The sequence below is a fragment of the Adelges cooleyi genome, unplaced genomic scaffold (genome assembly GCF_023614345.1).
Source record: "Adelges cooleyi isolate 19-005CV unplaced genomic scaffold, UGA_ACOO_1.1 ACOO_flye_CR_arks_rails_tigmint_CR_PRNA_30, whole genome shotgun sequence".
Classification (NCBI taxonomy): domain Eukaryota; kingdom Metazoa; phylum Arthropoda; class Insecta; order Hemiptera; family Adelgidae; genus Adelges; species Adelges cooleyi.
Genome location: NW_026095971.1, coordinates 12,949,361 through 12,973,171, shown reverse-complemented (window position 1 = coordinate 12,973,171; position 23,811 = coordinate 12,949,361). Strand labels below are relative to the sequence as shown.

The 23,811-nt window shown below is 30.1% G+C and overlaps 1 protein-coding gene across 2 annotated transcripts in view; it reads left to right on the top strand.

Moving 5' to 3' along the window:
* Window positions 1-23,811, top strand: part of LOC126837902 (uncharacterized) — a 114,810-nt gene that overhangs the window by 47,981 nt on the left and 43,018 nt on the right. For both annotated transcript variants that reach the window (XM_050571880.1, XM_050571881.1), the window contains one exon: window positions 19,719-19,775. In XM_050571880.1, coding sequence (XP_050427837.1) covers window positions 19,719-19,775 — 57 coding nt within the window. The remainder of the gene's footprint in view (window positions 1-19,718; window positions 19,776-23,811) is intronic.

Below are 23,811 nucleotides of genomic sequence, written 5' to 3'. Positions count from 1 at the left end.
GTCTAAGAGGGAAGGTAAGCAAGGACTTTCTGTGTCGCACGCATGTCTGAGATAATTTTTTTTTTCATAAAGCTTTTGTATCATGTTTTGTATTACCACTATGCTTGACCGGTTATATTTGAATGAATACACTATATATTGCACTCATTTTTTACACTAGCGAAGCATATTTTTTATAACTGCCGTGGCTCGCGGTATATTATATCTACTTAATAATATGTTGTCCAAAACGACGCAAATCATCTTGGCCTTTGTAAATTATTTGTGGTCTTACGCAATATTGTCGATTTGTATTTTTTTATTTTGTAAGGACTAAGAACGATGGACAGCGAATTTTAATAAGTAATAATAATAAAAAAAAATACATAGTTTAAACGTTATAACTAGAGGTCCCTATTACACGTGTATTCGATTACACGCGAAACCCGTGTAATTAACATACACGTGTATTCAAAAAAATTTATTTTTGTTATTAATTTTAGTTTTACGTTTAATATCACGTCTATTTAATTACACGAACTCAAACACAAGTATAATTGTGTAAATCCGTTAACTTAAACTAAAATTTTTGACAAAATAATTTTTTTTAAATACACGTGTTATACACGTGTATGTTAATTACACGGGGTTCGTGTACACGTGTATTTAAATTACACGTTTAAAATCACAGGCACTAGTTATAACACAAAAACAAATTATTGTAAATTATGATACATTTTTTAAGAGGCTGCACGCAACCCGCTTGACTTAGACATTTTTGCGAACAGGGCCAAATAAATTGTAAGGCGCTATAATTCTAAAGTGAATCATTTGTACATTTCTTGGAGTTTTTCTAAATTTTGAAGAAGGGGTGAATTTTTAAAATGGTTAAACCTTTTTTGGGTACGATTTCTGATGTATAAACTCGTTGTATGAAGAAATCGGTTTAGCGGCTTAGAAGATAGTAGATACAATTTTTTTTTTAAAAAACCATTGTAAAAACAATACCTTCTCTGCTCTGCATTTAAAGTAAATAACAATTATGTATAGAAAAAAATATTTATTTTTATTTTTTAGTTTTTATAAAATTATACTTCTGAATCGCTTAGACAAAAAGAAAGAAAGAGCGTTTTTCTTCACAAGGTTTAGTGGCTCGGCTGTTACTATAGCCACGTCTAAGCACTTGATATATAACATAACATATCGGCTTTGGTAGGTAAATCACAGGTAAGTGTATTGGCGAACATTAAGAGAAGGCAAAGCAATTTGTCAGGAAAACGGACGACTCGCCGAAGAGTGTCAGGCGAGCGTTAAACGTGTTTTCATATAATCGAATGGATTTTGTTTGTTACACAGCACAATAGAATTGGCACTCTTTTGGTTGATTTTTATGACTAAAGACGAACAGCTGTGTAAAACTTGATTTCTTGTACACATATTTAACTATTATGTCTCATTACTGTTGGCGAGAATTATTTATTTTTAACTGCTGGTTTTCTGCGATCCGTCCAAATATCGTATTGAAAACAATGTACACGAACAAATTTGCATATTTAAGCTTACGCTTTAGTTAGTATTAAGTACTATGTATTTTTTTAAGGATTTTTACAAATATTTAATGTTTATAATTTATATCCTTTGACGTTTTTATGGAATATGATTTTTTAGAACAGAGGATGTCATTGGACCCATATCAAAGCATCGATTAACATTTAAACACGGGAATCGCAGTCTACTCTTTCATAGAAAATTTGATTAAACTCGTATATTTAGTGATCACTTTATTACCATTTTCTTAGTTATTCTTGGTAGTCAATCGACTTACAATAATCGTCCCATTCGATTTTGACCGGTGATATTGAATTGAGTCCTAAATATTGAAATGAGTCCCACGAATATTTGTGGGCTGTCGGAATTGAGTCCAACAAATATTTTTTTGGTTGTTTGAGTTGAGTCCCTTCAGCTTATTAGCGTTATCCAGGAGACACCACGTGGAGGTTGGCTGATTAGTCTCCCAAAAATGAGTGTGCTTGCTTACAAATGCTTTGCTTGTATATAAATTGTCAAAAAAAACTTTCTATTTTAATAATTTTTAAAAATAATTAAAATAATGTCTGGGTTTAAATAGTTGCTGGTAAAAATTTAAATGAAACAGATTTTAAGTAGTAAAATCTGCTATTTTTTTTATTTTGATATTTGATAATCTGCTCCCGTAAAAATTGTTCTTTTTCCAATGTTTTTTTACATGTTTTTGTTGTTGCATTGCTTCGTAATTTAATATAGGTATATATCTGACTGTATGCCTAGAAGGGTGACAACAAGAATATTTGTATTCGGATGTCCTGAGTGAAACAATGCATTTAATTTTGCATGAAAACTTTCACAACTGTTAGTTGTCCGATTAGTGCTTGCTGAAAAATCACACCAAATTTTTGGGGGGAAACTGTCCAACTTCATTGTTTATTTGGGACTCAATTCAATATAGTTCGTTCAAATTCCCTCTTAATAATAGCAAAGGAGACTATGCTTACGATCTTATCTACGTAATCAATTCAAACATATTAAGATAAGAAACGGGACTCAATTCAAATAACTAAAAGTAGGATGGACTCAATTCGATGTTATCCATTTTGACGAACGGTCTAATTTATTAATTATTTGACCTAAATAGTAAATCAGTTAATCAATAAAGAATTTAATTAATTTTAAACTCGTTATTAAATTAACAGTTTTTTTTTTTAATTTTATCTGCTTACATCTTTTGGTCAACAATAAACTAACACCGTTGAACTGATAAACGATTATGTGGAACTTTCTGTTAAGACTTCAGTGACTTTTGTACCAGCTGGCGAAAATAGAGAGATTTAATCTGCTTATAGACTCTTCAAAGGTCCTAAAAAAGTCAGTAACCAAAATGCGCCGCATTCAAATTGCGGGCGAAAGATAAGAGTTAAAAACCAAAACAACCGAGTTACAAGCGAGTTATGACTGAGTTGCATACATAATTATACAAGTACACAAGTAGATAGTATTATTAACATATGGATTTACTGTATCATATTAATTATTGAATAATGTGTTATGGAAAATCGATAAAAGTTTAGTTTATTATCAAAACATGTAGTGACTTTTTTTTTAATAAAACAGTGCGGAGCTTATAATATGGGTTTGAGTGAAAAAATTAAAAACTTTTTGTAATTGATACGGTTACACATTTTAAAAAATGTTACAGTTTTAAGTAGGTAATGTGGCATGCAATTCGGTTGTCAATCATAAAAGACCCAGAATGCAACTCGGGCGTATTCGTTAAAATAGCCGCACGCGATCAAGCCTGAATTAAGGATTGTGGTGTATTCCACAAAACTTTATTTTTGGTAATTTAGAGGTGTTTGACTTGGATCCCTCAGAGTTTAAGTTAACCTCTAGCTAAGTTACAAAAGAAATCAAATCGGTTAGGTATGCGTTGACGGCAACGTTATTGTATTATACCAAGTTTTCCGGCTTTTTTTCTATTATTTAATATTGTATTAAACATTTAAAAAACATACGACCTATTCCAAATACTCACGGTCGTGCGTTAAGAATACTTACCGACTACATAAAAAATATTATAACATCATATAGTCGACGGTTCAGAGACAACTACTATTGCTTATGTTCTTATTGTGACGCGACGGTTCCAGGAATGCCGAGAATCAATCCCAGTCAAACACAATATCAATAATGTATTATTATAATTTTATATAGTCTGTACGAGGTGCGCGTTTATTGTAATGAGAAAAATTAATCATTAGGCGAACGATGACAATAATCGTTTATCGAATGCGCAAACAACTTTATTAATTATAATATACACATGTGTATATTATAATATATAACGTATGTTCTATAAAGTTCAGTCCATTGTGTAACTAGCGAGCACGCGTACGTTATTGTTCCTCTTTTTTTATTTTCTCGTCTATTATCTTCGGCCGTCCTTTTTTTCACACTTGTCCTTGACAAAGTATACAAAGATTGTGACGTTCCTCAGCCGCGGTGCTTACGTTTTGTATAAAGAAAAAAAAAAGAAATGTTATCTATTGACAGCTTCAAAATGTTTTACTTGGCAGCTGGAGAGAGACCTGGTAGAAAAATGATGAATTCTTAGCGCTTCAGGGAAACATTATCAGTGTAGTCTAATTATGTATTAACAAGTTATATCCGTTACAAAAAACCAACAGTATATAATTAGCCGATAGATATAACTTTTTAAATAATCATAATTTATTGATAACGTATGCTGCATTAAATCAATTGCTCAATTAACTTAACATTTTTAGGGTATACTTAAGTGCTACTTTAATGTCAATATAACCTTATCCGTAGGGTATAATAATTGGCAAAATGTATTCTTCTTTTATTAAGAACTCAGGAGGTATTCCATCCACGACCCTCTCCTTAAATGCGCCTCTGTATGGAATGTACACATGAACATAATTAAACAAGTTCAAACACCGTTTCCATCCGTTAGATGTTGAATAAGTGAATGTCGATCGAAAATATGATAATTATATTATCAATTCACCGCGAAAAATTAAACTGATTGATTTAAGTACTAGTATACTTGAATACTATCAAATATTAAAACTCTAACCAGGCGGGTGTGAGTAATTATCGGGATTTCTCTTTCATTTTATTGACAAGCATATACATCACAGCAGACGCAGACTAGTTAGTAATGAAGTCAAGTTATTAATTATAAATTATAATAACATATACGACTACATAGTTGTTGTTTTTTTTAATTTAAGTAAACATATTTTCTTCTAGTAAAAGCGATAGTAAGCTTTTTTTATTAAGATTTCTAACCAACCGAGCGATTATAAAATGAGATCTTAAAATAACTAGGCTGTGCAATTGACTTATATATTGTATTAAATTCTTAACGTCATATTTAACGGATAATGAACTATAGATTTAATTTAGGCATATTGGTTAGGTATTATTTTGGCCAATTAAGTAAAAATAGAGATCACTTAATTTACATATATCTAAATGAAACAAAAAAATACTTAATTATTATTCACAATCAGAAATAATAATTTTATATTGCTTATTTGACAACATTATTACGCTTAGGCCTTAGTTTTAGATGCTGAAAGAGTTGTAGAAAACTCCTAGTAGTTTCCCCTAGTATTTCCTTTGGATCCCCTACTGGTTGGGTTAGGGTAGTTTTTAAGTAGTCGTATAACCTCGGTTAATAGACGCATGTACTCGTATACTAGTTTAAACTTTTATAACAATTATTAGTAAATTCTATTTACTAAATAGCAGCACACTTTTAACGGTCGATAGAAATATTTTTGATATGAATCTCCTTTGTTAGTCGTGCATCGAAGAAGGTGTTGGCAGGACAACGTTTATCCTTGTTTGTTATCATCATATGCATTTTACTTTTTTGTAAACAACAACGTTCCATAAGTTTCATAACAACATTGTGTTTTATTTTTGTTCGGGTTACATAACAATAACAATATTATTAAAAATCTACTGCGGTTGACGATAACACATAGGTACCAGCTGCTGTACCTACAATATGCTAATACTATGTAACCTATTACTATGTATTATTATGGTCTATATGGGACCTATTAGGACAGCCAGAGTTAATAATAAGGCGCTATCGCTTCGCCATGCGGTGCAAAGTACAAAATAGTAAGCAAATTAGGTATATTGTTTGTAGATGCAATTTTTTTAGATTTACAATGTACGGTTTTAGAGGCAATACAAGTGCAATGTTACGGTGTAAAAACACGGGTTGGCTTTATGCGGACAAGCATTCACAAAGTTGTTGTAAAGCATGATTTTGACACCAAAGCAAAGACTGAGAACATCAATGTTGTGCCCCCTCGAAAAATTTGTTTTATTGCCTATTCTCAATGGCCAAATTCCTTAAAATATAAATAATTGTTATTAGTAACACAAAAATAAAGAACGGTCTATAGCAGCTGTAAGTTGTACAATATACATGCAACCTATAAATAAGTCACTGTGACCATTGCGACACATTTTATATCGCCTTGTTCGACTGATTATGTACCAGATGAAATACCTGTTAAGTAAAAATATATAGGTAAAGCACCAAAGCATCATTACTGCCTGTAATGGTAGCTAAACCTATTAAGCCGTACGGCACAGCACGAGCCTTAACATGCGCAAAAATAAATATATATTATTATTATTGTTATTAAATTAAATTAACGAATTATCTCTGGAACAACTATTAGTATTAGACACGACCAACGAGTATAAAAAAGCCTCGGCGATTCTCCTCGTGACCCACGTCACTATGCAAATCCAAAACATTATATATTATTATCTATTATAGACATATCTATAGAAACATCAATTGTAATCAATTAAGAGCAATTTGCCGTCGAACCGGGTTTTTAAACGTGCACTTAGTTTTTAACGCGTTTCACGATTGGAACGCAGCTAAATGCTGGTAATATATCTTCAATATAATTGGTCGGGAAAATAACAAATTATATACTAAATATACTGTCTGGGAAACCCTCCGAAGTGTATAATATTATATAGTATATAATTGCACAATAAGTTAATGTGCTTATTGATTATAGCAGTATACTTATGGACAATGATTAATGCATGGTTACTTTTAAAAAAATGTAACATTTCTATGATGCTAAATGATAATGAATAATGATGAATTTAAAAAAAACAACAGCCGCCGGTTCGAAAATAGTACTTCTAAATGTTCATTTAATGTTGTATTATTAAAACGAATTAAAAAGAAAATCAGTTTTTTGAGTTTCCTGAAAAATTTAATATTCTGATAGGAGCTAAAACTATTTTTCCTACTTTCTACCGTGCTTTAATAAAACTATATTACAGGCTTGGTAGGACAAATAGTCCTCCCTCCCTCCTAACTTTCCCCTTAGCATCACTCAATCTACCCCATCATCCATCGCAGGCCTTGGTTTCATGGTCTCCATCTGACTTGTAAGGAAAATTCTTCCTTTCTCGTTTAAGATTTTGACACAACCTTCTCGCTTTCTCCTTCTCATTTCTTTAACTCCTCACCACATTGCACCTTTCATGAGTTACCAGTCATTTATCATTTTTCTTATCTTCTTTTTCACTGTCTCACACTCTCCCCATAGAGTTATTCTCTCTAACTTCCTATCCCCTTTGAGTATTAATGACCCTAACACCTTTAATATTCTTAACTCCCGTCGTTCAGTTCCTATCATCCAATCTATCCTAAAATTCATGCTCGATGCTGGGTTTCTTATCTAAGTTAAGCTATTTTAACAATGTATATTTTTTGTATTTATTTTTCCGTTCTTATTTTAGTTTGTATATCATACTATCATTAATCTTTGTTATCGTTGAGCTGTAATATTTATAATAAAGGCTATAAAAAAAATTATTAAATAAAACTATTAATAAAAAAATTAAAAGACTTTCAAATAGTTGTAAAAATAAATCCCTAGCTACTAGTATATTTCAGGTAGAGGAAAGAGTTTATTTTAAAAACAATATCGGATTTGAATCCAAAAGTATAATAACGTGTAGTATTTATTTATAACCACAAATAGAATTACGTTAATTAATTCATTAGAAGCTGAAAAAACTGTGTATGTACACTGTTTGTCACTCTGTTAAAAAATGAAATGCATTGCAACTAAATAGCTTAATTATCTAGTATTATTATAATTATTATGATAATAATAGGATAGTCTATTATAACATATATTGAGAAATGAAATAGTTAAAATTAGTATACAATATACATCTAGGATAACCATGGTATTTTAATTTTTTGATTGAAATAAAATAGAATCAAATTTTCTTGACTCGCATAATACTATGGATACAAATATATTATCAAATAATAATTAGAGCTTATGATGATGGTATAACAAGGTTCTTAGACAATTTTACTGACTGTGTATGGCTGTAAAATATGTTTTTTAGACCTATACATTTAAATACTATTTGTTAAAAATTAAAATCAATGGTAGACTAAATTGTTGTTCGCATGAACCAATTTATGGTATTTCCATACATTTGAAGTTTCAATGACCCGAAAAACAACCATTGAATTGCGGCAATTTAATTTTTTTAAATACAGCGTAAGGCACTTATGAGAAACACATTATAACTTATAATAATCTCAAATCAAGAACCATGTTCCATATTATGATAGTTCTTACAAAAAATGATAATTGTAGTAAATGTCTACACGCAGGATTTAGTAAAAAAAAAAGTAAATACAAATTAATAAATCATTATTGTATTTAATTCCAAATCGAGTTCAAGTAACAATAACCATAGAAATAAACATTCGACGCGGGTATATTGTAATCATTTATGAATACATACATTATTGTAATATAATTTAAAATTCAATTTATCTACATTATTCGAATTCAAGTTAAAATAAATATGTTTTTTTTTACATAACTGCGATTAATAAAATAACTTTCAAAAAATGTTATCTAATGTCTAATAAATAACAGTTTTGCTAGAAAGTACTTTCGCGTCAAACTGTAGATGATGGTTATTCGTTTGAAAGTCATTCGTAAGTTTTCCGTTGAAATTTGCTTATTTGCTTTTTGTTAAAATATTGGTTTAAGTCAGATTTAACATTGTGTAAACAACAATAAAATCTACCAGAGGTCTATATTAAATTGAAAGCAGGAGTATTCAACTCTTTTAAGTACCTTCATTAAGTACCTTCATTATGTATATTTGAACTATAATAGTTTACCCTCTTGAAAAAACACAATTGTCGTCTCCCAACAAATTTGTCAAGCTACCGTCATTGTTGTTTACCGATAATTAGATGCACTTAAGATCACCACAGTATTATACTAACCTCGTGTCGGTTTATCATAGACAATCGTCCATCATGTCCACGTGACATAATAGGTAAAACGAATAGTGGAGAATGAGCATATTATTGTGTTAACAATCGATCATCGCCACTCAGGGACATTATATAATTTATTTTTTCGTTGATCGTGACACTCGGGACTCCTATGACAAATTCCTTGAGCGCACTCACACAGTTACAGCTAGACTCGAAATCACTGACCCACTTTGTTTTGTATCTATACAATAATTAACTAACGTATTACAGAGTTTACCCTCTACGACATGGATCATCTGTAAAATAATAAACGGAAAATAATAAAAGTGGTTCGACTTAACCGCTTGCGTCCGCCCAGTTTTTTAAACCGATATTATGGTTTTTTTTTTGTAATTTAAATTATTTTTAGAACGATCGCACGGGTCGATGATCGAATTAACAGAACGGCTTGCGAGTAAATAGCCCAAGGAAAATTACTTTATGCATATTTGCATTTTCCACTCACGGCTCAGACAGCGAATCATTATACGTGACAAAAAAACTGTAGGACGAAATTAATATATAATATACAAATGTAATACATATGTGTCTTTGGATTTAGACGTATGTGAACTGCGGGGGGGGGGGGTCGTACTACTATTAATCGATCAATGACAAATATTTACTGATTTATGTCGCTTACAATGCTTTTAATTATTAATAAACAATGATTTACAATAACATAATTATCTCATTACAAATAATTGCATAGGTCGCTAACAGTTCGATCAGTTATTAAATCGGTTCAAAAAAATGTATTTTTTAAAGACAAAAAAATCAAACAAACAAAAATGCATTTGTTTATTAAATTGTTATACAATGACATCAGTGTTAATAGCATTGTATCGAATCAATACTGTCAACAGGGTCAGATGAAACAATCTTAAGATTAAACAAACGGCGAAAACAATGATATTGTTTCTCCTACGATGACTGATTACAATTATTATTTTTAACTGTATTTTTTACATTATTACTTTTTTTTAAAAAATAGCAAAAGATAATAATAAATTAACGAATAGCAGACGGTAATAATTTATCGGAATAACGCGGTATTATACGCTAGACGGTGACATATTATTATGTACATTTATCAATGTCGAATGTCTAATAATAAATTTAATTTAATGTCTATAATAAGTAATAATACTTAACTTAATATCACAATTAATTTTGAAAATCATATTAGCTACGTATAAATTGACATCTGTATGTGCTTTGTAAGTCTTATAAGTTGTAACAACACATGAATAGCTGATCTTGCAATCAACAACACCTGTAGCCTCATTTTAGATCTGCCTTCAGTTTTATTAACAGTCTTAAGTCCTAAAATTTCGCTGGAAAAAGAGATGAAAAAAAAAGTTTCCATCCCTTCTAGGGGAAATAGCTTATGATATTTTTTTTGGTTTATCAACTTATTAATAGTATTTTATCTTTGTTTTTGTTACATTTTAATTAAATAATTCACGTTCGAGGAAGGGAAGAGTACAGAAATTACAATATTAGGTATTTACAAAAGGGACAAATATGAAATAACTTAACTAGTGTAAATTAATTAATGATAAACTTAGCAACTAAGAAGATCTATGATATGTTTGAGATACTAAACTTCAACTATCTTGACCATCAACAAAAAAATCCAAACTATTTGATCCATATCACATATATTATATACCATTGCATTATTTGCATGAATTTGAAATTAGATAAATAGGGCTACCTAGAACAAAATATTTAACTTCGAGCTTGATATAGAATGTATGAAAATTGCAAGTGTTGACTTATGGCACATTCAAGGTTATCCTTTTTAATAAATTTGGTTTATCTATACAATAATTATCAGAAATTATAAATACAAAAGTCATCAATAAATTGACGCCTAAATTTCAATGTTATCACATTACACGTTACATGTTACATAAAGAAATAGTAGAAATAGGAAGTTTTATTTATTTATTTTTTTTTAATTTGATTTTCTTAAGGGGGCCGCAGCATGATTTTTACAAAAAAATATTAAGTATACCTAGATATAAAAAAAATAAAAACGCCACCACATTGATAAAGTTGTTCTGTATACGTTGTGAGAATTTGGTAAATCTACCCCTTAAGGGGTTTGGAGCACAACTAGTTTCCATATGTTTTGGACCAATAAGCGGTGCTAAATTATTGACTACATCCCAATGTTGGATTTTAATTTTTAAAGTATGTATAGATTTGTTGACAAATTGTCTAGGTTTCTTAGGAAGCCGATTTTCAATTTTCTCTTTTGAAGATCTTCAAAATTATGATATTATTTTTGAAAATTCAATAGTAATTCCCGGATTACAATTGTATTTATTCTAGGCATACCAAATTTTAAATCGAAAATCCAACATTGGCACGTATGTCTAATTTAGCACTGCTTAATGGTCTAGAACGCATGAAAACTAGTTGTGCTCCAACCCCCTTAAGGGGTAGATTTACCAAATCCTCACAATGTATATAGAAAAACTTTATCTATGGGATGACGTTTTAATTATTTTATATCTATACTTAATATTTTTTTGTAAAAACCATGCTGCGGTCCCCTTAACCTAGTTGTATGAGGTTCCAAACCACTAGTCCGAGCTGAAGTCCAGATCTAACTAATGCATTGGACAACATTTTTAAGCACTGTAAATTATTGTAAGTGTTCATAAATTCATTGCATAAACCCTTCATTTCTGCGGCAGTTTTTGTACAAGTGTCGTTAATAAGTGTGTTGAACGAAAGATCTGAAGGTAATATAATACTTAAGTCCTTTGTGTTCCTTACCACTTCTAGTTTGTTATTGTTAATAACATATTCGTGATGCAATGGACTACGATTATGATTAAACGAAATATGTTTAAATTTGTCACTATTTAAATACAGAAAATTATTTATATCCAATTCATTAAACCGGTTAAGGTCGCTTTGAAGGTGTTTTTAATCTTCATGACACTTTACGAATATATAAAGTTTCAGGTCATCTGCAAACAACAAATAATTGCAATAACAGAATTCAGAGCTTAGGTCGTTTATAAAAAGTAAAAGTAGGATATAAGGATAGGAGATAAATGGTCTCCTTTGGCAGTGACAAGTATAGGACCAAAATAATTATTATTAACTTGAACTGTATCCTATATTTTAAGTATGATTTTGAAAAATCGTATTATCATAAGAATGTTCCATACAAATTTTTAACTAATTCGACTATTTAAAATAAAATGTTATAAAGTCCTGTAATTTTTAGTTGAAAGATATTTAAATTGTTTGGATGTTTTGATTTTGTAGGGAAAGGAGTAAACTTTTTAAATGTCTGGCCCAATAAAGTACCTTTCCGGTTCGGTTTCTAATTTATAGACTTGCTACCTGAAGAAATCGGTTCAGATGTCTAGAAAATATGTATCGTGGGTCCAAAAATAAACACATTGTTGTAAAAACAATACCTTAGCTGCGCATCAAAGCTAAAAACACGTTGGCGGTTATCAAGGTTACCGAGTATTAGTTTATTGTGCCGGTTATGCTATATGTTAATATATTAATTGTACATATCATTAATATATTAATACCAACTTTACTTATGTAAACAACTCATAGGAAGGAACATTAATGGCGCAATTGTGACTTGCATTTGATTGGCTTTTAAAACTAACAATACAACAAAATATGTTTTACGTACACATACATTATATAACAAGACTTGTCTTTTTTTACTTAATATTCATGTAAATAACTGTCTTATTCGAAGATGCGGTGTTTGAAGTTATTATTTTTAAATTTTCGTTTAGGGGAATTGGTCCACCCCCTCAGTGGTTTCTTTGACACTAGTTATACTGCCATCCGTTTTGAATTTTCAAAATGTTCGATTTTTCTAAAATTTTTATTTTTGTTCGGTTCGAAAACTTTGAGTTGCAGGTCTCCCCGGCGATCGAGACGTTACGGCGTACGGCGGCCATTGCTTATGAGTTATGATAGAGTAAAGACTATCTGTATTTTGCCTGACAATATCATTAATTCTTAACTGATTAAAGCGCCCTCAGTCGTCGACTTTCCGGGTCAAAACTATATAGGTGCTCGGTAGTAGTTCTGGACATAATATAATGCCGTTAAAATCATTCCATCCACTTAGAACCGTCCGACGGCGGCGGTAACCCGTCATGACCTAACCCTCTGCCAAATTCTCGGAATGACTTCATACTATTTCAGCCGACGCACTTAGCTTCTGCGAAATTCATTAATTATCGACCGGCGTCGAAAAGATGCGACCATACTAGTCTTGTCGGTCCGATTAATTAATGAAAGGCCAAAAACCATACACATTTTCCATGAATATCAACACTTTAACGGTACCGGCGGTCGAACGCGTCATGTGAAATCATGCATATTCAATGATTTTGACGTGCCAAACACAGAGACATGGTTAAGACGTCAAAATCCGGCGCTTATCTTTAGTAGTTTGTCATGTTTTTATGGTAATTATTCTGGTAACCCATAAAAATAACCAGATAACTTAAAAAAAATACACGATTAACTGCTGTTTTGGCTCCTATGCGAAGCTGAGAACATAAAGTTTGTACAAAGATATATTATGAGTATTAATGGCAATAAGTAAATTAGGTTAGATGTATCCCTAATCGTGTCCATCTAAATACTACGAATATAATTTTAATTACTTTATAATCTTTACAATGCTCTTACAGATATTTATTGTTTCTATTATATACAGATTCGCATCAATGAGTTTATTAGAAAGTGTTTTTATTATGACTTTCAATAATTCCTGAAGACCTGTAACCTCCTTGAACCTTATGTTCGAATATTATGTGTCATACCCACTATGGCCCGATCCCTCTGTGCTGGCCTGTTATTTTATTACCAAATAAAGGATTCTAAAACAAGAGTATTTTATGCCCGTAATAAAAATGGACACAATTTTATTTTTATTGATAGCAGGAATAAGTTTAAAAATAATGCTTCACCAATTGTAGCGCTGAAAGTATGTAGAGTGTGTAAAGAAATCAACAAAATATGTCATGAATTACTAAAAGCAGGACGATGGAGGAGATAGGGACTATTATACACATACATGGCCTTGGGTCGATGGTAGGTTGGTATATATGACTTAATTACAGCCTTTAATATTTGTTACTTAGTGTTATACTCGAATTCTATATAAATTAATTGACTAAGTTTGATGCGTCAATCTATAGACAGTAGCGCTCTCAGTAAATAAAGGCTTTATGTTCGTTTTGTTATGATTTTTTTAATTTATGCTTGAGTAATTGAAACGCTTTTGTGCTTTAAGATAGTCTAAACCCTTCCGGATGCCCTCATTTAACCCATAAATTTTTAATTGATTGCACATGTCCTCCACGAAAATCAAAATTTAATTATTTATAAAAAACAAATCATTATCAACGGTCTTTACATTTTGAGTTAAAACCTAAATTACATAAAAAAAATAATAAGCGGTATATCAAAAACATCTACATCGTTTTATTACATATGTTATTACAGGTTTTCTGTATAGAATATGACACGCTAAGGTCGTTTTTGAGTTTTTGATATTCCCTAAATTTTGTATTAAATATACCTGTTTGAGTTAAGATACATTATTATAGTCATAACGCATAAGTCGCAACTAATTGTGTTTGAATAATGGATAGTAATAATAATTTATAACAAACGCTTCCCAAATCAGATTCTATTACAATAATTGTAGGTAAATTTCTATATTTTATTCGTTATTTTACAAAAAGTCAACATTGTTTTTGTAGTGTTTTATAGAATAAGTATAGAAGAAATACGCCCCATGACATTAGCCACCTGCCGTCGCCCATCTATAATCAAACCTACATTTTTTACATATAGTGTGTACATACGGTATGTATCTAAAAACCTTCCAGTAGTAATATTAAATATTATCATAAATCAATGGTATCATACTGAATAATGGCAAACATTGGTATTTTTTATTAAAACTTTGTTATACTTACAAAACTAAGAAAGAAGCGATGGGTTTTCACTTTTTTAATAGTAAAATTTTAAGATACACCATGAATTAAGATAAAACTTTTTACTTTCACACATAGCGCTCATTACTAGAATATTAACATTAACACAAATATGGGAGGAAGATTTTAGAAATTGAGGCAAGTAGGCTGAGTCAGTTTAGACGCATAAGACAACTTTGAAGCTCCTTTACTTTCAGCAACTACGCTGCGGTCTAGCCCACAATCAATACATTTGTTAACTAACATTTAGGGTCTTTAAGGTTGCTTTTGAGATCTTATCTCCAAGCTCTAAATTCAATATTGTTATTTAAAGAAACGTATTTATATATTTCTTTATATCCTTATATGCTTTGTTGAAGTTCTAACTTCTAAGTAATGACACTGGATTATTTTTAGATGTTTTATCAAATGATCCGGTATAATGTATTTAATATGTCATAAAAATACTGCCGGTGTCTTCCTCTTCTGGGTACAATATTATTTATGCGTATAGCAACCAGATTTCATAGCCCATCGCGGATAGGATCATCTCGCATGTTATGTTAATAAACTGATTACACCAATGTCTACAGGCCATAACATTTGCATTTTACAAATCAATACTGTCATCTTTGACGTATATTGTTTACCAGAAATATTATATGCCATTGTGGAACATAGTAATGAATTAATTAATTAACCCGTTTCGGTTATGCGAACAATGAATCGCTTAACCGAAGTGTGTAAAAATTCTATAATTTCTCTGAAACGACGAAGGCGATTAGCCACGTATTAATGGTATATTGTATATACCATTAGTTTTCGCGTCCTTGACAGGAATATCAAACTTTTTTATAAGAAGATTCACGTTGTATATTATAATATTATATACGGCCACTATACTCGTACTATGGGTCCTCACTCCTCTGTTTTATAATAGAAACTTCCTGTACAATTAAAAACAATATGACACGCACTCTGAAGCATATAATAATACTATACATTTTAATTACTACGTTCCTCGTCAAGCTACACACACACACACACATACACTCAAAATTATTAGTTACAAATTACAATGCATACAATTATGTGTTTAACTCATAAACCTAAGAGTTTAATGTACAATCGTAATGATATAAATTTTTTGCGCGGATAAAAAAAAATGCATCTTATAATATGTCTGTTTAAAACGATTTGAAGAACATTGATTCTAAAGTATAACATATATAATATAATACATACACATAAAATATAGTTTAAACCTTAACAAGTACTAAATTAGTGTTGGTGTCTTCAAAATGATATTTTCTAATGTCATCATATTGTATGTTAATATTTGTTTAAAGTCAAACCTGGAAGGCCAACCGGCAGACCAAGGTAAATACAACATTTTGTCGAAATCACATTACTTTTTTGTGGGTTATTCATTACTCGTAGTCATTAAATATAAACAAATACTCTATGGGGGATGATTTACGATTGTTTTTTTTTTTTTGTGACAGGCTTAGCTACCATCTTCCTGGCAAATTGCATTTGTATCTGTTATTTAAATGTGAGACTGAGAGGAAGTAAAAAATATTTAATAATTATCATTTATCACTATTATTAATATTAAATTTTTTGTTTTAACGAAAGATGTACGAGACGAAATATCATAATATAATATAGGTTATATTGTATAGTTTTTGATAACACGTTGAGCACATGCCATATATTTTGGAAACTAATTTGCGGAAATGTATTTTTGTTCTCCTTATAAAACCTAACAATTCACTAAAAAAAACTTTGGCTTATATTTTTGCAAACAAAAAAAATATATATTTAAAGAAATCATTAAAAAATACAATTAATAAATTATTTGTATATTACAACAAATTGTTTGAGTAAATGTTTAGACTATGCGACCGTTTACTTTGAACAGCGAAGGTCAATTCGATTAATTAAAATATACAAAACTCTATATTATAAAAAAAATTATATTGGTTATTGCATACATCGGGTTAGCTGTATTAAAATAGTGTTACCAAATTCCCTTCAATGGTCGTCTTAGTTGGAAATTTTTAAAAAAATTATTATAATATCATGGTTTTATTGATATTTCGTCACAAAACCATGGACATGTGTTTCAATAGGACCTTAACCCACAGAACTCTATTAATCAATATGCCGTCTGTTTTAACAAACTGAAATGATTTGCATTATTTTTGTGTTTATTTATAAAATATTATATATGTGCTTGTCCAGGACAAAAGAAGATTCGCCTTTTGCGCATGAGCTTTATTTCATTGTTTGATTATATAGGAGTAACACACAAAACAAATTTAATTAAAAACAACAACGACAGTACGACCGGTAAACGTCTTCTTTCATATAAATACATTGATTAATAATTTTTAATTGGAATTATGTCATAAACAATATTAATATGTTAATCTGGATGATTTTGACGTCGAAATTTCTCTTGGTGTCTCGTATTTCAGTTGCTTTACGCTAGATTTGTTTTAATTTTTGATGATTTATTAGAAAAATTACAAATGTGTCACTAACATTATTTTTACATTTACATTAAATAACAAAACAAAAGTTAATCTGATAGTCGTTTTGTGGGCAGAAACAACAAAAAATATTTAAAACTATATTAATCATTTATCTTATACATTTTCTATTATTTTTATAGCGCAGTTATAACAAATTATAACAACAATACCGTCATTAGTTATCGCATAATATTATGCAAATTAGCACTTGGGTTAGAAAAATAATAAAATTAAAAAAATATCGATACGGTTACAATACATATAACAAATTACACTCAAATTGACAATAAACACTATATATTATACGAGTATATATTTATATTGTGTATCGCCTGTGTAATAATTACAATAACACGCGAATTGAAACGTATATTATAATCTCAGAATGACTAAACATTAAACCAAGCAATTGTATATTAGTCTGTGGGGTTATTATATAATTAATATTGCGAGATCTTATAACAATGATCATTGTATATATGTATCATGATATATAAATTATTTGGTAATATAAAATTATAGCTTTTAAGTATTGCATTGTCTCCTACTATTGGGCATACGCAATAGCTTCTGATTTTTAGTATCAAAATTTAACTTCTAATTATACAACTCAAAAATAATCAAGTGACATATTTGTATAATATCAATAATAATTTTATAAACGGTTTTCAGTTTTTAAAAGAAACTAATTATCATAGTAGAATCATATATTATGTTGATTTTTAACTCGCAACTCGCAAGTACGACTGCTTTGTTGTACAGTTCCTTCATGGGACATCATTTACAAGTTTTTTTTAAGTTAAATTTGTAACTATTTAAAAATGTTGTGTTTTGTTCCTTTTTCACTTGCATTTCTAGAAAACTGCAACTACCGTTATACATTTGCGCGAATTAAATAAAAATAATTTATCACGCAATCGCCGCCAAATTAACACCTGTCAATAACTTAGTTATTGATATCGGAATACCCACAGATAATATAAGACGGCAACCGTCAAACGTTACTTTGTCATCTTTTGTCAGAATAAAAATTACTGTAGTGTACAAAATTGCAACTAATACAGCTAATACCATAAAAAAGAATGATTAATACAATTTTTAAATCAGACATCCTCGGGAGATAATGCGGATAAAAAAATTTTATTACCTAACGCGGGTGGCAACTAGTACAACATTTTGACGGCTACTTAAATATAGCAGGCCATCACTATGTACCGGATTGTGGTTCTGTAAATTTATTTTTTTCGTGCACTTGAAATCTCAACCAAAATTCATACTTTCCGAGTAGTCGACGACCAATTGATACGGTCATACGTATTCTGCCACTACCTTTAACTTCCAATATCGATAAAAGAAACATCAGTGTCAAAATTAAAAAATTAATATATTTTTTATTAAAAAAAAAATAATAATAAATAAGCAAATCCGTATATTGATGAATGACGGCTGCAATAAGGCAACAGCGTTGTAGTGATATGCACGGTTGCCAGTTTGACAGACATATTTCGTTGTTGGTTTTAATAGCTAAAAAGGCGACCGTCTAAAGAAAAAAAACATCTTCTTGCCCGAGTTCCAAACTTGTTTGGCCAGCTTTAGGTCGACGGTCATGGTCGTCTGCAATCTTCCAGATCGTGCTAATCAAAAACGCCGTCTGTGCCCATCTGACTAATGACAATATACAGTCGTTGAACGCAAAGATACTGCAGAAAATGTACGCAATTTACTTTGCATTTGATTCTCTTTATAAAATAAACGAGATTCTTTATTTTTTGTTTAATAATATGCGATATAATTAATGCCACACGAGCTAGCGTACAAGTCTTATAAAATACGTCTTATGTTTGAATTAATATAAAAAAAATAATTGATTTACATTTTAGATGATTAAGTCTTATTATTTACCGTTGGTAATTCATTTGTTTTTACTTAACAGACCGCAGAAATATAACCCGTTTGCCCATTAAACATAAATTGTAGCGCGACAATAAATTTAATATATTATACAATATTTCAATTCGAGTATTCAAGTAAACAATACGTTTTTGATTAAGTTATGACGTTTACTTAAATCGGGTTGAAAATAATTATTGCTCAATTCATTTTTCTTTTAAGTTCAAACGCTTTTGAGTGTTGTGATAAATATATTTACTAAATACATGTTTTCTATTTATGTATTAACAAAAAATATATTTAATTAATAATGACGTTTTAATTGTAAACATTAAAATTAATCACTTTATCCCAATGATTTAACCGACTAACGTTATTTTTATTGTTTTCTTTCAGTTATGTCCGGTGATGCGAACAATAATTTATTCCAAGGATTCGTCAACAACGGCACAAGTAAGTGTTTTTGATCGTTTAAATGTAATCGGTTAAATATAATTATTTTCAAAAACAATGACTAATGAGTAATAACTATTAGAATAATTACTGTTCGGACGTAACTACGATAGAAGGTAACCCGTTAGAATTTGGCCAACGCCTATTAGTAATTTTTCTCTTCAAACCCAATTCCTAAAAAAAATAAGTACCGAAAAAATAATAATAATAAGTAAAATGTGTGCAGTTTTCTAATATAATCATATGGTTTTGCGAACTTTGGCAAAAATGGCCCAGAAAATTTGTTATTCAACAAATAAAACGTCTATTGTCGACGATAATGGGCGCAGTAATAAAATGAAACGTCAAGAATAAGGAAAAGCATTGAAATTATATATTATTCTTGTAATTATTATTTTGCAATTTTTTTACTTTAATACATGGGGCGCGTAGCTGTATTTAATTTTTTACTGTGTAACATTCAGAATGAACAGAGTATCTATGTATAATAGATGTATCGTATTATAAAGCACTTCAGCTGTTAGATAGTCCTGTACTTTGGATCTAAAAAGACCAAAGGCAATTTTTGACAAACATGAATATTAGACTATTAAAATAAAACACACTTCCAGGTCAGAAGTTGAAAAGATTTATGAAGAATTTTGTGAAATATTTAATTAGCAACCTTTTATTGAAAACAAACAAATATATAGTATAAAGTTGCAGATTTATCAATAGTTACAAACAATGAGGTTGTTAGAAATCATGTTAAGACGCAAATAGGGGCGACACGCGTATCGTCTATATAATTCAAACGGACTATATTAGATTATTACCTATCAAATTATATGTAAATTAATCATTATTATAATTTATATAGGTGCGTACAAATAAGAGAACCGATCAACGTCAGTCGTTAATGGGCGTGGTAGGTCATCAGGGTTTCAGGTTCGCGGGCGTGACATGTTCGGGCCATTGCCGAGACATCTAGCATACGAATTTAAAAATGTATATACTTATATTATATACGTTTTTTTTTTTTGTGTACACTTTAATGGGGTTTGAAATATAATAAATTGCTAACGCATCCCGATAAGTACGTGCTCATATATGTGTATTGTGTAGTGCGGTTATATGGTTAAAAAGTCTCAAATCGCAATAATTAAATTTTGCCTTCTTTAACCGTATACCTAGGCCAATAGGCCTCAACTCATAGCATTACTCTGGGGATCTTGCAAAAGACGTGTGTTCTTCGAATCTAAAATATTGTAGCTGTTGACATTATGCCAATTGAGTTATCTGTTTCTGAGTTTTAAAAACGAGAAATAACGCGCATAGTCTTCACTTCTTTTTCCTCTTCTTCTTTTGGCTTCGTATGTTGCTTACAAACCGTTCAACTATTAATTATAAAATTTTAATATTATATTATTAACTACAAAACAGGTTTTCCGTTCCATGCCACTTCGCGGACTTCATATTCACACGAGTATTCGCAATTTGTACGTGCGTAGCATGTCTTAATAAAAACTTTTTTTTTTTTTTAAATCCCCACACACGCTCTGGTTTATGTATCGAGAAACACCTGTATGCATTGTGCTTAACTACAACGGTCGGTGGAATAGGGAAAGCCTTCAAAGGGTTAAGAACTAGACGTTGAAATGAAATTCTAAAAAGTGCCAAGTATTATATTCTTCTTCGACACATCCATCTAATGGGACTCGACCACTTTTCACTATTTTATTTTAATTACTTTTTTCGAAATGCCCAATTCATCTTAATTTATTAGGATTCATATTTACTGCTATTGGTGCCAGAAACCAAATTAGAAAAACAATATTTTCACTGATTTTTCAACGGCGGATTCGGAAATGAAAAACAAGCCCCATTTCCTCTTAACCCATAATGACGTCGTGTCCCTCGTCATACATCAACTCAAATCTATCAATCTACTAAAACAATACAAACGCATCAATTTTGATGGTCACGATCATAATATGTCAAGTATACATGTATGATGTACACTATGTCATTACCTAATATAAATGAGTCGATGAACGCAGAAGGTAAACAACCCAATAATATTTTATGTATATATTAATTGTTTACATAAATTTGTACCACTTGGTCTAGAAGTGCCAACCTTACTTTTTGTCGCATTTATTATGTGGTTTAAATTTCGGTTTTGTGAAAATCTGTCTTTTGGGGTATTACATTATTTTTTACTAGTTTTTAATTAAATCCGATTGGCATGGGTTGACGTTTTTGTTGATATGTCTAGGTACTTCCTACTACCAAGTGTTTTTCTAACGGTTTTGACCCGTCGCTAGTGATATTATGTTATTTTATATTATATTATGTTAACCCGGTTTCAGTTAAATTGCAGACAATATTCTATAATCGCCAGCAATGCGTGCATGTTACAATAGTAATCATAATAATAGATTTAATTTGTACCTTATTCCGGCGCTCGTGTATACAACACAAACAGCATACATGACTATGAGATTGTCAACGGCCGGTGACGCGAGTCAAAGAGAGAAGATAAAAATGTATTAAATTTCTCTCGCATACTTTCCATCGGTAGAATATAAATAACATAATGGATAATAATTATGGATAAAATTTCAAATGTTAAACTTGTGTTAGGTCATTTGGGTTTTAATTAAAAGGTGGTGTTTTTTTCTATTTATGAGCAATTGAAAGAGACAAATTATAAACAAATAAACACGCAGACATTTAATAAGTTATCAACAAACAACAACCAATTCACGTTAATATTATCGTATGATAATATAATATATTGATATTATATTATTTGGTATTATAATACACATATTAAGTTTTAACATAATCAATTACTATTATTGAGTTGTAATTAATTTATATCCTATCATTTGTAATGAAACATAGCAGTCCTTATTTTAAAAATGTTATATACTATAGCTTAAATGGTTATAAAGAAAAGAGGGAAAGGGGAGAAATGGCCACAGGTATCTCTCTCGTGCGCTGCCAAACTTGTTTGGTAAGCATTAGGTCGCCAGCCAGATGTAAACCTCAAAAATTGTCAAATTCAATAAACCGTCTAAGCCCCAATCGATAGGAAATAAACAAACGTTAAACGTGAAAATAGAAAAAAAAGATCTTGTGTGGTCGTAGGCAAGGCTGTATATTTTCATTGCTGACGTTTTTTTAACTTGTCGGATTTGGTAACCGCTTTATTAATTTTTTTATTTTTATTTGATAATATAACATTAACATAAAAAAGGTTGATATTACAAACGTATGTTTATAACATTTTATAAAACATTAAAACAAAGTTGTGTATCCTAAATTATTTAAAATTCTTATTATAATCACTTCTTTAGCTTTTTATCAAAAATTATTTCATCCAAATTTTAGCTTGACATACCTTCCTAACAGCTTATTCTTGTTATAAAACCGTCACGACAAAAATTGACGTAGCCATGACGACAAACCAAAAAAAATATTAAAATTTATTAAAATTTCCTAATAAATTACGCATTTTTCTGAGGAAATATAGAGTTGTATGTTGTTATACCTATGTAGTTGATATTATTAAAAATATGAACGCATTACGCATGTAAATTTAAATAATGCTAATTATTATCATAATATTTTTAATTATGCTTCGTAAATGAACTATTGGGATTTTCCAACACAGAATAAATCTATACTTATATTTATATTAATATATATATATTATATCCAAATCAATATTGATAAGTTTATCGTAGCTAAACAAATACGTTATTATAATTAAATGCTTATAACGCAAAATAAGATAACACAATGTAATACAAATTCTAATCTAGATATAAGCATCATTAAGTTTTAAATGGTTTCATTTGTAAATGCTCTATACTAAATAGTATGTTTATAGGTATTTGTATAAGGTAGGATGATAGTGATAAAATAAAAACAATTATTGCGTCAATGATATATTGGTAGAATCACCCGATTATGAATGAAATTCTCCATCGATTACTTGTTACTGCCCAGTACCTAGCAATAACGTATGTGCATGATATAAACTTAT